At 29.5% G+C, this 13,552-nt stretch overlaps 3 protein-coding genes across 7 annotated transcripts in view; 1 reads left to right on the top strand and 2 right to left on the bottom strand.

Moving 5' to 3' along the window:
• LOC115712547 (4-coumarate--CoA ligase-like 1) overlaps positions 1-8,804 on the bottom strand; it is a 33,512-nt gene extending 24,708 nt beyond the window's left edge. Inside the window, exon 1 of the mRNA XM_061114834.1 lies at positions 8,760-8,804. The gene's annotated coding sequence lies outside the window, so the exon portion shown is untranslated. The remainder of the gene's footprint in view (positions 1-8,759) is intronic.
• LOC115712103 (probable serine/threonine-protein kinase PBL16) lies at positions 2,108-5,462 on the top strand. Of its 5 annotated transcripts, XM_061114835.1 has the most exons (6): positions 2,280-2,663; positions 2,892-3,103; positions 3,194-3,338; positions 3,566-3,693; positions 3,804-3,927; positions 4,804-5,462. In XM_061114835.1, exons 2-6 carry the CDS (start codon positions 3,095-3,097, stop codon positions 5,181-5,183), a joined length of 786 nt encoding a protein of 261 aa, XP_060970818.1. In that variant the 5' UTR covers positions 2,280-2,663; positions 2,892-3,094; the 3' UTR covers positions 5,184-5,462. The 5 variants fall into 5 exon arrangements, with proteins under 5 accessions (XP_060970819.1, XP_060970820.1, XP_030496196.2 ...); XM_061114836.1 differs by having other exon boundaries at positions 2,108-3,103; positions 4,794-4,936; XM_030640336.2 differs by having other exon boundaries at positions 2,270-3,103; positions 3,566-3,588.
• Positions 8,805-9,732: 928 nt separating the features above from the next.
• Positions 9,733-12,459, bottom strand: LOC115714255 (ATP synthase subunit epsilon, mitochondrial). Its single transcript, XM_030642885.2, has 3 exons — positions 12,206-12,459; positions 11,737-11,950; positions 9,733-10,004 (listed from the first exon to the last, which is right to left on the bottom strand). The coding sequence occupies exons 2-3, from the start codon at positions 11,918-11,920 to the stop codon at positions 9,976-9,978; spliced, it is 213 nt and encodes a 70-aa protein (XP_030498745.1). The 5' UTR covers positions 11,921-11,950; positions 12,206-12,459; the 3' UTR covers positions 9,733-9,975.
• Between the last annotated feature and the right edge of the window lie 1,093 nt (positions 12,460-13,552).

Genomic DNA, 13,552 nt, shown 5'->3' on the forward strand with positions numbered 1-13,552 from the left:
AACGATAGATGAATCTGAACAACCTGTAATGGAAGATTTCTTACACAAATTAACTCCTAATGGACTCCCGCCACATGAATTAATACTTAAGAAGAATTGTCCAATAATGCTACTCAGAAACATCAATGCTTCAGAAGGACTATGCAATGGAACCCGCTTAATTTGCAGAGGTTTTGATCGAAATATCATAGACGCAGAAATTGCAGTGGGACATTATATTGGAAAAAGAGTATTCATTCCAAGGATTCCGTTCTTACCTAATGTTGATGAAAATGCTGGGTTTCCATTCAAAAGAACTCAATTCCCAATTAGATTAAGTTTCGCAATGACGATAAATTAGTCACAAGGACAAACACTAGATTATGTTGGTATTTATTTGCCTCAGCCAGTATTCTCACATGGCCAATTATATGTAGCTTTATCAAGGGCAAAAACATCATCTACAGTAAAGATTTTAATACGACCAGTATCATCTCAGAAACTTGAAAAAAATTACACAAAAAATATTGTATTTACTAAATTACTTGAATTGTCAAGATTAAGTTTATAAATTCTCAATGTACATGTATTTCCAAATAAGACATATTTCTCTTATTTATATCTATTATAAGTTATAATATTGTACTAAATCTTTATTTATTTTATTTAAAAGACAGAAATTTATTAATAAAAATAAAGAACATAATAAAAGAAAATTTCGCTGAGTGAGAGAGGTATTGATATGAGCCGGTGTCCTGCTGTGCTCCGGTATATACATTAACTACAATATACACAGAAAATATACATTAACTACAATAACATAAATGAAGCCAACACATTATACATCCTTCTATATGTCCCCCTCTCTTAAGCCACTTAGTCCCTCAAACGGATCTGTAAATTTAAAAATCAAATACATTAGACAAGAAGCAAAATTCAGAATGACATGAAAAATGCGCAGAGATTAAAACAAATATGCTAACCCGGAGGAATGCACGAATTCTTTACATGTTTCCAACAACCCCACCAAGTGCAGCCTACAATGAGAGTAATTGTGAACATCAAAATAGAAAGAGATTCTGAATGGAGTTTTGAATTGAGCTCTCAAGGCTTGATTTCTTAATTGACTAATCTTTTAATTACACAACGTGCTTTGCACGTAGTTGCCGCCTAGTATATGAATATATATTTATCTCTTTTATTATATTTCAGTTAGTTATATGATGAATATTATGTTTGCATAATCTTCAGGATATATGCAAGATTTTATCGATGATACATAATCTTCTGGATATATGTATAATTTATATAGATTTTCTCTATCATATCATAGACACATATATTATAAATATTATAAATAATAAGAACATAATATATATATAAAATTAATAATAAACATATAAGAATAAGAACATATACATATACACATATAATATATAGATATTTAATAAAAAAAAAAAGAAAAAGAAAAAAGGGTTATTGAAATTGTTTCAGTCATATAAATATATATTTAGTGTATCGTGACCTTAAAACAGTATTCAAGAACTTTAACAAAATATTTACCTTGGGGCTTGGGCAGAGACTCGTGTTGATAACATGTTATAAAATAATATAAAATAGATAAGAAGAAAAGAAGAGGAAGATGAAGAGAGAAAGAGAAACTAAATGAGAATTTCTCAGTTCTTTATTTCAATGGAGTGAACTCCTATTTATACAAAAAAAAATGACTAAAAAAATGGGAAACTAAATCAATATAATAAAGGAAAATACAACCATGCATTAATGGTGATAATTAATTTGGTGATTTAAACATCATAAATAATATTTCATAACAAAAACAAATAATATTAATTAGAGAGATTTTAAAATATCACTTTACCGCCTCATATCTCTCCTTTACATATATAGATATATATTCACTTTCAATTAAAATTGACAAACTTTGGTGGCGTTTGGTAACACTTTTTTAATCAGTTTTCTGTTTTTAAAATTGAAAAAGTGAAAATATTTTTCAAAAACATGTTCTATAAAACTGTTTTTACTTTTTAATTTTTTAATTGAGAATCAAAATTTTAAAATAAAAAAAAAGGTCACTTTCAATATTTTTTTAAACAGTTTTTTTTTGTTAATCAATATTTTGGACTTCGATCAGACCCAGACCCAAATTTCCCCACGGCCCTGGCGCTGAACCCGGCCTCTGACCAGAACCCAATTCCGATCCTGAACCTAAACCTGGCGTAAATAAAATCAAAAAATGAAAGTAAAAATGAACTTTACAGAACACATTTTTGTTTTCTGTTTTTAAAATTGAAAAATAAAAATGGTTACAGAATGCATTTTTATTTTTCAAAAATAAAATTTTCAAAAACAAAAGTTTTACTTTCATTTTGTGATTAAAAATTTAGAAAACAAAAGTGTTACCAAACGGCACATTTCTTAACAACTTAGGGTCCATCAAAATAAAAACGTAATTATGTTTTTGTTGACTTTGCAAGTTTAGTATTTATTTAGAATTTTTGGGTTAACAGTGATGGACTTTCTAAACATAATAATTAACATTATTTTGCATCAAATTGTGTATGAAAATTGGGCATAAAATATTCAAGATCGACTTTATGTAAAAGACTAAATCTGCCATTATTTATTAAAAAGCTCCACCATACCACGTTTGTCCAATTGAACAAGTAAAAATGATCTCATTCTCATTCTCATTGATATATAATTATATACTCAAGTTGGATTGATTCTAGTTCTTCGATTTAGTTAGAGAGCTGGTCAAACATTTAGCTATGTAACTAAGTTTAAAAAGCTGTTGTTCATTGCTTTCGATCTTCTCCTTTTTAGTCTTGTTTTTTTTTTCTTCTTTTGCTATGTATAATTCTCCATAATGGAGTCATATTCTAACCTTGTAGTATTCACATCTGAGGACTTAAAATCATTCACCAACAGTTTCCACCAGAAGAATCTGATTGGAGACACTCAGTTTGGTAAGTTATTTAGGGGTTGTATAAGGAATTTAACAGGTGTTATATGCACTCAAGAAAATCGAGATGTGACTGTCAAGATATGGGATGAAAAATCAAATTGCTTGAACTTGGATTCCGATGAGCATTTGATGATCAAAGTAAGTTGCCCAATAATTGTACTTGTATCTGTTTGTATATATATTTATATAAATAAACCTTTTTAATTTGTTGATTTATACATATTCTAGGAAGAAGTAAAATTTTTAACCCATCCAAGCATTCACTGTCATCCCAACTTGGTCAAATTGATTGGTTTTTGCTGTGAAAAAGAAGTGAGAGGTGTAGTCTATGACCTAAATCCAAGGGATATTTTGCATAATATCATCTTAAAAGGTGAACTTTTCCCTCAGTTATTATGGGATGGTTGATTATTAAGTATTTCTACTGTGAGATGTTTGCTGAAATAACAAGATAAATATGAGATAAATATGTAATAGTTATTTATTAATATTATTTTCTAACAAAAAAAGCTTTGAAACTCTTTCTTTGGTGTTTCACTAAGAATTATCCTTTTTTTCCATAATAATGATAGCACTTGACAATTATTTTTCTATGTACAGATGTTCTTAGCTGGACCCAAAGAGTAAATATTATCTTTCAACTTGCTAGTGTCCTTGAATTTTTACATACACAAGAAATGCCATATTTGGTTCTCAATATTTGTGAATCACACATAATGCTGGACTGGGTTGGGCCTATAATTCACTTGAGTACACTTTATTAGTTGTTTTTTTTATTGAAAATTTGATCATTTTCTTTTTGTTCAATCTCTAAATTCTACTGTGAATGAATTTTCAGGATTGCAATATAAAATTATGTGATTTTGGCCTCATTAGTGGAGGAATCATAGGTGAAATCAGTGCTTTAAAGAAACAAATAACAATTCCCATTGGTTATGTTGATCCTTTTTTTGCAGCCAAAGGTACGTGTTGTTTATATTTGTTTGATACAATGTATTTTAGAATTTATTCCTCAAAACAATGTACTTGTCATGTGTAAATGATGCCACTGTTTTATACTTGATGGGATTGCATACTTAATTCACAGACAAATTATGTTCTATATTCTCTAACAGCACCCAAATCCATATAAAATATTTAAACCTAAAGAACATAATATATTAATGTGTAAAATTTAAATTTCATGTTAACTTTTAAACATTGCAGACTAAACACTTAATTGAGTAAGAAAGATTACTGAAAAGTTAGAATGATTGAATCAATATAGTCTTTCTCAAAAAGGAGAAAGCAAACAAATATCTTTTGAAAAATGCTAAGAAACTCCCTTTTGCATTTTCCCATAAAAGTTTTGGATAAATGATATTATATTTGAAATATTTTATATTTTTAAATTATAAATAAACAATAAAAGATAATTGTCATGCATAGTTAAAAGAAAAAAAAAAAACAGAATTGTTCCTCCCTTATACTTTTAGTTAATTATTAATTAGACCACCAATATTGACATATCTAACAATTAGGCTTATATAACACACAATCAGACCCATCATTAAGAATGTTATCTTTCCAAACTCTTAGTAAAACTGCATCAGATCTTTGAGTTTGAGCTATATTTAAAAATCATGTTTCATAATAACACATATTGCCCAAAATTTGAAAATTGCCAACAGTGTTAGGCAAGTTCATAATTTGTTTAGAAAATATTTTTATGATAAAATTACTTATTAATTTATCATAATAATGCCAAAGAAAAAAAAATTAATAATAATTGTTTTTGTGTATTTATGAAATAATCCCTTATTTTATTATGTTTATTAATTCAAAGTAGCATGGTATAGGTGGCTACTGGCAAACCGGGAGCGACGTGTTCTCATTCGGTGTAATTCTGTTGGGTCTTATATCCACGAGGGTACTGGGCCTAGAGAGGCCCAAACTAATACCCGATAATGTGATACATATTTGGGCCAAAAATGAGTACAAACCCAATTGCTCACTAGTCCACAAAAGCCTAACAGAAGACTGGGGCTACCATGGTGAAGATGGTTCCACAATTACAGAGGTGGGGATGCGTTGCATTGAATTTTTCCCCACGAATCGACCTGCAATGAAGGACGTTTTAGAACGTCTTAAAGGCTTGATGGTCTTTCAACGTTTTGGAGATACGAGGCCTAACAAAAGGGACAAGAAATTTCATATTGATTTTGATATGGCAACATGAAGAAATTAGCTTCTTCTTTTTTTAACATGCCACGTAGACATAGACAAACAGAAGTTTCAGCTACTGATAACGATTTAAACTTCTTTTCATTTTATGTGGAAGTGGAACACAAGCAATGTAAAAGTTGTGTATATAATTTTTCTCTCAAAAGAACATGTTTATGGTAGAGAAATTAATTTTGTTTTTATGGTGGGGATATATTTTTATACATTAATTGTTGATGTAATGATGATAAAGATGAGAAAATATAATAGTAATGGTACAACTTAGCTAGTAGCCTAATAATATTTTTGTACATTTTGTCTTTATCTTTCATCTTTACATTATTTTATTTAATATATATATATTTCTTTTATGAAAAAGCACATTCAATAATTTTTTTTTTATAGTAAACTCTCACTTTTTTAATTATTAGTTGGGAATAATTTTATTTTAGTATGTCTATTAAAAACTTCTTTTTTAATAAAATTTTGATTTTTTGAAGATTAATTTTATATTTAATTTTAGATTTGTTTCCTTTTAAACCTAATAAATGTAATAATTTATATTGAAAATAAAATTAATATATATACATACAATTAAGCATATAACATATATAAATCCTTTTTTAAAAAATTATTTATTTATTAAATACTTTTTTTTTATCTAATTATTTTCAGGATTAAAAATATAGTTATTTTTCTTAAAATTCTTGGCTAAAAATTTAAACTTTCAAATAATTTTCTTATTTAAAATTTATATATATATTAATAATCTACCTTATTATTTATGTGCTAAGAGCAGCTTCAAGGAGACTGCATATATCTTATATGTCGTGTATGTGTGGTCCAAGGAGGTTGCATTTCTTGTAGTATTTTTGTAGTTTTATCTAAAGTGCACGGCATATATGCCGTACTGGCATAGCTTTTTTTATATATATAATTTAGTTAATATTTATATTATTGTATTTGTAAAATCAAGAATTATTTTTTGAGAAATTTGACAATACACATTTTTAAAAGTGATGTACGAATCTACTCCTATTTGTTTCAGCACCCGACATACTTTTTTAGTCTATTTTTTTTATATATAGTAGTGTATATTATAGTTATTTAAGACATCCTGTAAAATTTAGAAAAATTTAATACGCCGAAAATAATTCACTTCTTTAAAAGTGGCGCATTGATATACTCCTACCTGTTTTGGCATTCGGGAGACTTGTTTATTGCAATATGATATTTTAATTTATCGAATTTTGTCGATTTTACAGTATTATAATCTTTAATCTAATTAGTAAGTTTATTTAAATTATTAGTTAAATATAACAATTGTGATAATTTTTTGTTAATTAATATGATATTATTTTTTTATTTTATTAAAAAATTAATATAATAATAAAGAATATTTTTTAGTGTAATTTTGGTGTTGTAGTTGGAGTAGAAATACTTTTTGACGACAAATTTGGTGATAGTGTAACACTAAATTTGGTGTTTCCTTGGAGATGCTCTAAACAAAAAATCATAAAAATAATTATACATGGTTGTTTCCTTCAATTTTTTAGCTAAAAATTATAATTTTAAAATAATTTTTTTAATTTAAAAATTTAATTATATATTTTGTTTTTAATAGTTTATATTATCATTGTTTAGGATAATTAGGATTTTTGCTTCGTAAACTTTGACATGTACCAAACCATGTCCCTTGAACATTTTAGGTCGTAAATTTTTTTTTCCGAACTAGTGAGATTGTTGGATTCAAAAATTTCTGTAAAATTTTATTCAATTTTACTAAGGCAATGTGTTATATTCAAAATTTGACTATGTACCAAAAGCTGACACATGTCCTACAAAAAGAATATGAATTAGCTCAAAGAATATAGTAATTAAATTGTATTATTAAATGTGTCAAGACCGCTTAATTTTAATATGGGAATTAGTAAATAATTAGGGCTTAATTATGAAACTAGATTATTAATTATGATTTATGAATTTATGAAAATTTATGTGAATTCAGGGTGTATTATTTATGTTATATATGAAGTTTCATGTAATTCTTGTTTTGTGTCCGGCAACATTAGAACGCGGCGATTAGCCAATAGAATTACATTTTAGTATTTTTGTAATAGCGGGACGACTTAGTTAGATATTGGGAATGTTAGAATTATTCGAGGATTTGAAAATGACTGAAATACCCCTAAGTGGTAAGTTACAATATCAACCTCTCGTGACAAAGGAGAAGATGATCCTTGGATATTTCAACATCTTTTCAACATTTTCCTCATGAATAGTGTGTTATTGGATCTCTTAATATTGGTATTAGGTGGTTGATTTTCCTTATCTACAGACCCTATGGCAGCAGTGTAAGTAGAGTAAGGGTTCATGGGATAAGTAGATGGGGTTGAGGTTAAAAATGGGGTAGTGACAGAGTTTGTTAGGGGAGGGTAGGTGGCAAAAGTATGATTAGAAAGGTCAGGAATGTAGATATGAGAGAGGTCAGAAACGGATTGAATAGGGTAATTGGGATCTGTTGAAGAAAATGGCAAACTGGTTTGGGAGTTCTTTAGCACACTGCCGATTTGGGAACTAATTTGGCTGCTGCTAGTGTGAACAATGATATTGGTGTTACTGGTTTAAGGACTAATTCTTCTCTAAACTATACCTTATTTATTTATATTTAAAAAAAAAATAATTTAAAATTCTATTATAATTTGTTTATTGGATCACATCCAATGTTTTTAGGCCTATCCAAATCTGATCCAATTATATATTGGATGTTAAATTTTACTATCCGATCGGATCCAATTAATTTCAGTCATCTAATCGATCCAACATCCATTGAATGTTGGAATAGATCGGTTCTATCTGTTGGATGTATCTCATATATATTTATTGGTTTAATTTAGATTTATTCAATATTTAAGACCTAGTATTTTTTGGATCGAATCGGATCCATCAAATATTTTAAGTCTAGTATGTATTGGATTGAATCTATCTAATCCAAGAAAAAAATAGTAAAATTTTAATGTTAATTTTTATATGTACATATATATATTTTACCTATAACAATATAAAATTTAATTAATGATCCAAACTAAATAAAAATACTAATTAGTTCGATTGGATGTATTGAATTTTTAGACACCTCATCCAACATCCGATCCGATCCAATTAAATATTTAAAAATAACATCCAATCCGATCCGATCACAATTAGATATTCAATATTTAACGGTCATTTGTAATTGGATCGATCGGTTATCATTAAATTGAATAATTTATGCACACCCCTACTCCTACTAATAATAATTAATAATATAATGAATAAACTTAATAAATTTCTTTCGAATTTTATGTTTTAATAATGTAATTAAATAATATAATTTCACTAAGAGTTATTTTTTTAAGTTACTATTTATTATATTAATATATTAATAAATAGTTAATTTTTACTATAATACTAAAGCTATATTACTTAGTTTGTCAATAAGTTGGTTTTTCTTGTAAAATCATCGTAATTGATTAAAAGGTAATTGCACATCACATAATAGGGTTGGACCTACCTCCTTTATTCACCAAAAAAAAAAAAAAAATGGATCTACCTCCTTTATTCACAAAAAAAAAAAAAAAAAAAAAAAAAAAGGATATTGCCAATCCAAATCTTAAGACGATTCCATGAGTGCAACGTTAAAATTACAACTGACTTGTAAAAAGACAAACAGTATATCATCAACTTATAACAGATTGTAGGGGTGTTCACAAAGTATCCGATCCAATCCAATCCGCACGATCCAATCCAATCTAATCCGCAAAATGCAGATATCCGCACTTGTGCGGATTGAATTGGATTGAAAAATCCAAAATCCGCACTTGTGCGGATTAGATGTTGTTTGACCTCCAATCCGTACTTAATTATACATATTTTTTAAAAATTATAATATATAATATATATTAATAAAAAAAAAAAAACACAAACTTCTTTTAGTAACATATTGAGTTGGTGCATTTTATTTATTTTATAATAAAAAACACAAGAAAAATAATTCTTATTCACATAGACACATACACAAATTTAAATATATGTATACTAGCTTAGTTATTTTAGTAAAAGATACATATATATTTTAGTGTAAATCTAAAAATAAATACATATATATTGATATATATATATTGGTTTGATTTGTATATAAATAGAGATAAAAATAGATTATTATTGGAGATTAAGAACCAATAGTCTTTTTTTAATTTTTTTTTTCTATGAAATATTAAATAATTTATTATTAAAAAAATAACCGATCCAATCCGCACTATTGCGGATTGGATTGGATTTAAACTCTTATGCGGATCGGATTTGATCCAAAATATGAAATCCACACTTAGTGCAGATTGGATGTTGTTTGACCAAAAAAGTGTGGATTGGATCGGATGAACACCCCTAGCAGATTGTATGTTGATATTTTTCATCATTTATCTGATGGGGACTATCTGTATTGTAATTTGTAATAGCTTCTATTTATTAATAATATCAGTATTTATTTTAGCAAGGTAAAAGAAAATAATAGATAACAGCAATACTTGGAAGAAAAAAAAACAAATGTACGTAAAATATTATAACAAGTTCCAGTACACTTGAATATCAGATCCACAAACTTGTAAAACACAAGTATTATTCATAAATTCATGGTCAATAGAGTAATGACATTATTAATATGTGAAAGGTTTATGCAGGGCAGATTCAATACTACTGCTTCTCCAAAGACTGAAAAAAAAACTTGAATCAGATAGATCATATTCCGAGGATTATAAACTCAACCTCACTCATTCTTCCCCAGAATCTGAACGGATAGCTGAAATGAAAAGATACAATTACAACGTTAGGAAGGTGGTTCGTTACAAATACGAACCTGTATTTTGTAGCAAATCACCAAGTATTGCATTGATTAGTATAAAATGTCAGAAACTATATTGCATAGTAGAAACATGTTAGGACAGTAGTGTAAGAGGGAAGGGGAATTTGAGGACTTAGAGGAGGAGACTGTGAGTTAGTAATAAAATGGGGAGGCAGTCAGTGGGAGAAGGTAAGCAGAAATTGGGTGGGAAAGGGGGAGGCCAGACTCTCGAATACGTGGGGTACAAATGGTTTCACTGCTGAAACTAACTTTAACTTCAGTAATTCTTCCTTAATTTCTCTGTTATGTTTCTATTACTACTTTAAGTCATCTCATTTCAGCAAAGAAACGCATCAAGTGGTTACAACATATATAACTGATTTGCATTTCAACATCATTCAGTAACACAAACCACAATTAATTTCATATTGTTCACAACATAACCGGTTTGCTCCCATGATGTTTCAGATTCAATCCTCTCATAAAGACCTACTCAAAAGCAATTTGCTTAAGTGCTAACTCCCATAGATTATACATATAATATATATTATCATATTTCTGCTAGTACATTTTGTTATGTTGTTGTAACAATGCTACCCAATACCCACGAATTAACTATGTTCGTACTTACGAAAGATAAGCTATGAATTAACTATGTTCGCACTTACAAAAGATAAGCTGAATTCCAGTTAAGACTGACAATAAGTTAGCATGGTAAAACAATTTTCTGCCCTATTTTTTGACTGATGTACTTAAACTATTCTTATCAACGAGCTTGGTCTTTTGTCAAAAAAAAAAATAAAAATAAACTAATAACCACAAATAAATAGCATCTCAAAATAAACTTTGTACTAGTTACTTAAAAAAAACTTAGGTACTAGGCTGACAAAAAATGTTTTCCAATAACCCAATCTAACCACCTACATTTTCCTTTTTCTTCATGGAAGCAATAACAGAGCAAGTTAGAACTTTTGCAGTAAAACAAAAGATCCTAAAATGTAATGAAATTTAGAGCAACAAGATATATCTATACATATTCATGCAGAGTATAAATTTCTCAAGAAAAGTGGAAAAAATCTAATTCCCCATTAATAGAGCAGTGTTATAATATGTTGCCTCATTTTACTGTTGATTGATTGGGGATAGGGATACTATATCTGAAAAGAGTAAAAATCAAATGATTACAAAACAATGTGTACCTAAAGCACCAGACTGTTATATTAAGTTAAACACACAAGAACCCTAATTTATTTATGATTTCATTTCAATTAGCTGCATCCATTTAGACCAATCAGAATGAATCACATTTAGTTCATCTAAACTCTATACAAAATCGAAACATTCAATGTAAACCAACATAAATTGGTAATCTCACAATGTAAACCTAAAGCACAAGACTGTTATTACTAAGTTAAACACACAAGAACCCTAATTTATTTATAATTTCATTTCTATTAGTTGCATCGATTCAGACCCATCAGAGTGAATCACATCTGGTTCATCTAAACTATATACAAAATCAAAACATACCCACATAAATTGGTAATCTCAAAAATCAAAACATAATCGCAATAAGAAAACTAGAAAATTATAATGGTGTACGCATCAACAATAAATAGCTGATGATGAACCAGTATATCACATCAGTAAAGAAGAATAATAGAGAGAGAGGGAGAGTGGTGGGACTAACTGGGCTTTTCCGGAATGCCGTTGGACCATTTGGAGACGGCAAAATGAACCTTCTCGCGTTGAAGGGTTTCGGCCTTGAAAGGCTCTTTGAGGCAATTCCTGACGAGATTAGCGCATATGTTGGAGTATGTTATGTAAGTCATACCCGCCGATCTCCAGAAAGGCACTGCTGCGTTCGATGCCATTTTTGCTCTTCTCAAACTCTTTGTCTTAGCCTAAAAATATACCAAAAAAAAAAACTTAGCAAAATGAAGTTATGTCAAAATATCTAACACAGACAGCCCATATAGCAACTAATCTAAACCATTTCGTTCAAAAAGCATAAAACATAAAAAGTGACTAAAAAAATACATTTTTTACATACAGCCAATCAACCATAGCTAGGAATAAATCGCTCTGTACCTCTTATTCTCTCTTTAACAAAAATTCACAAAAATATACATACATACATATACATATATAATAATTACCTCTGTAACGTCGGCGGAGGGGCTAAAAATGACGGAAAATCTAGCTAAAAGCGGAGCTCCGGCGAAGAGAAGACGAAGAGAGAAAGGGGCAGATCTAGAGAGACGGCGATGGTGATGGAGAGCAGATCGAAAGAGAAGGCGATGGGGAAGAGGTCGCCAGAGAGACGATAGAGATGGAGAAGTAGAAGAGGCAGCACAGAGATTTGTCTTTTAGGGTTTCATTCTTTTCAGTTTGAATAATTAGTAATTTCGCCCTTCCATTTTGACAATATTAATTTTGGCCCCTAAAATCTACGGCTTGTTAAAAAAATTTTTTGAATTTTTACATATACAGACATATCAACTTTACCCTCTAAACTTTGACAACTTTCAAATCGTACTCCCTCAAAATAAAAAAAAAAAGGAAATTTGATTTTCTATACTTAAAAAACCTTAATATTTTATTCTTAAACCAATACATTTCAAACTAAAAAATATATGACACTTTTATCTAAAACCCAAAAATACCCCTCTCATAACTCAGCCTCATTTTTTCCAACCTGCATATGCATCGGACCCCCCGTCGGACCCAGCCCCCCTCTCTCTTCCTCTCTCTCAAACCGAAAACAAAACAAAAAACAAAAAAAACCAGGATCCGATGGTTGGACCATGGGGTCCGATGGGTCGGACCCCCCCCCCCCCATTGGACCCATCGGACCCCATGGTCCGACCATCGGACCCTTGGTTTTTTTCGGTTTGAGAGAGAGGAAGAGAGAGGGGGGCTGGGTCATTCGTCGGAGGTGGTGGGTGGTCCTCGGTGGTCGTCGGAGGTGGTGGAGGTGAGCAGTGGAGGTGGTGGTGCGTTTGGGTGGTCCTCACGGGTTGAGAGAGAGGAAGAGAGAGGGGGGCTGGGTGGTCGTCGGTGGTCGTCGGAGCCGTGCTCTTTGGTTGAGCCGTGGAGGTTGTGGGATGGTTTGGGTGGGGCGGCGAAGAGATGCCGGGATAGAGAGAGAAAGAGAGATGCAGAGAGAGTTTGAGGGAAGGAGAGAGAAAGGGTTTGAGTTATGAGGGGTATTTTTGGAGTTTTGAAAAAAGTGTCATGTTTTTTTTAGTTTAAAATATATTGGTTTAAGAATAAAATATTAAGGTTTTTTAAGTATAGAAAATTAAATTTCCCAATAAAAATGAGAAAGATTCAATATTTTTTAAAAAAAAAAAAAAATCTTAAAAATTAATATAGATCTGACGAAGACTTATTTTAAATGATTAAAAAAAATTAAAAAATAAACAAAAATTTTAAAAATAATTAAATAATTTAAAGAATTATTTATTTTTTATCAAACAAATCATTTAGATATTAAAAAAAAT

Source organism: Cannabis sativa, chromosome 4 (assembly GCF_029168945.1).
Source record: "Cannabis sativa cultivar Pink pepper isolate KNU-18-1 chromosome 4, ASM2916894v1, whole genome shotgun sequence".
NCBI classification, from domain to species: Eukaryota; Viridiplantae; Streptophyta; class Magnoliopsida; order Rosales; family Cannabaceae; genus Cannabis; species Cannabis sativa.

Coding starts and splice junctions, on each gene's coding strand:
- LOC115714255 (XM_030642885.2), bottom strand. CDS start 11,920: ATGGCATCGAACGCAGCAGTGCCTTTCTGGAGATCGGCGGGTATGACT. Junction 10,005..11,736: donor CGGCATTCCGGAAAAGCCCA/GTTAGTCCCACC, acceptor TTTTCATTTCAG/CTATCCGTTCAGATTCTGGG.
- LOC115712103 (XM_030640335.2), top strand. CDS start 2,867: ATGGAGTCATATTCTAACCTTGTAGTATTCACATCTGAGGACTTAAAA. Junction 3,339..3,565: donor GCATAATATCATCTTAAAAG/GTGAACTTTTCC, acceptor TTCTATGTACAG/ATGTTCTTAGCTGGACCCAA. Junction 3,694..3,803: donor CACACATAATGCTGGACTGG/GTTGGGCCTATA, acceptor ATGAATTTTCAG/GATTGCAATATAAAATTATG.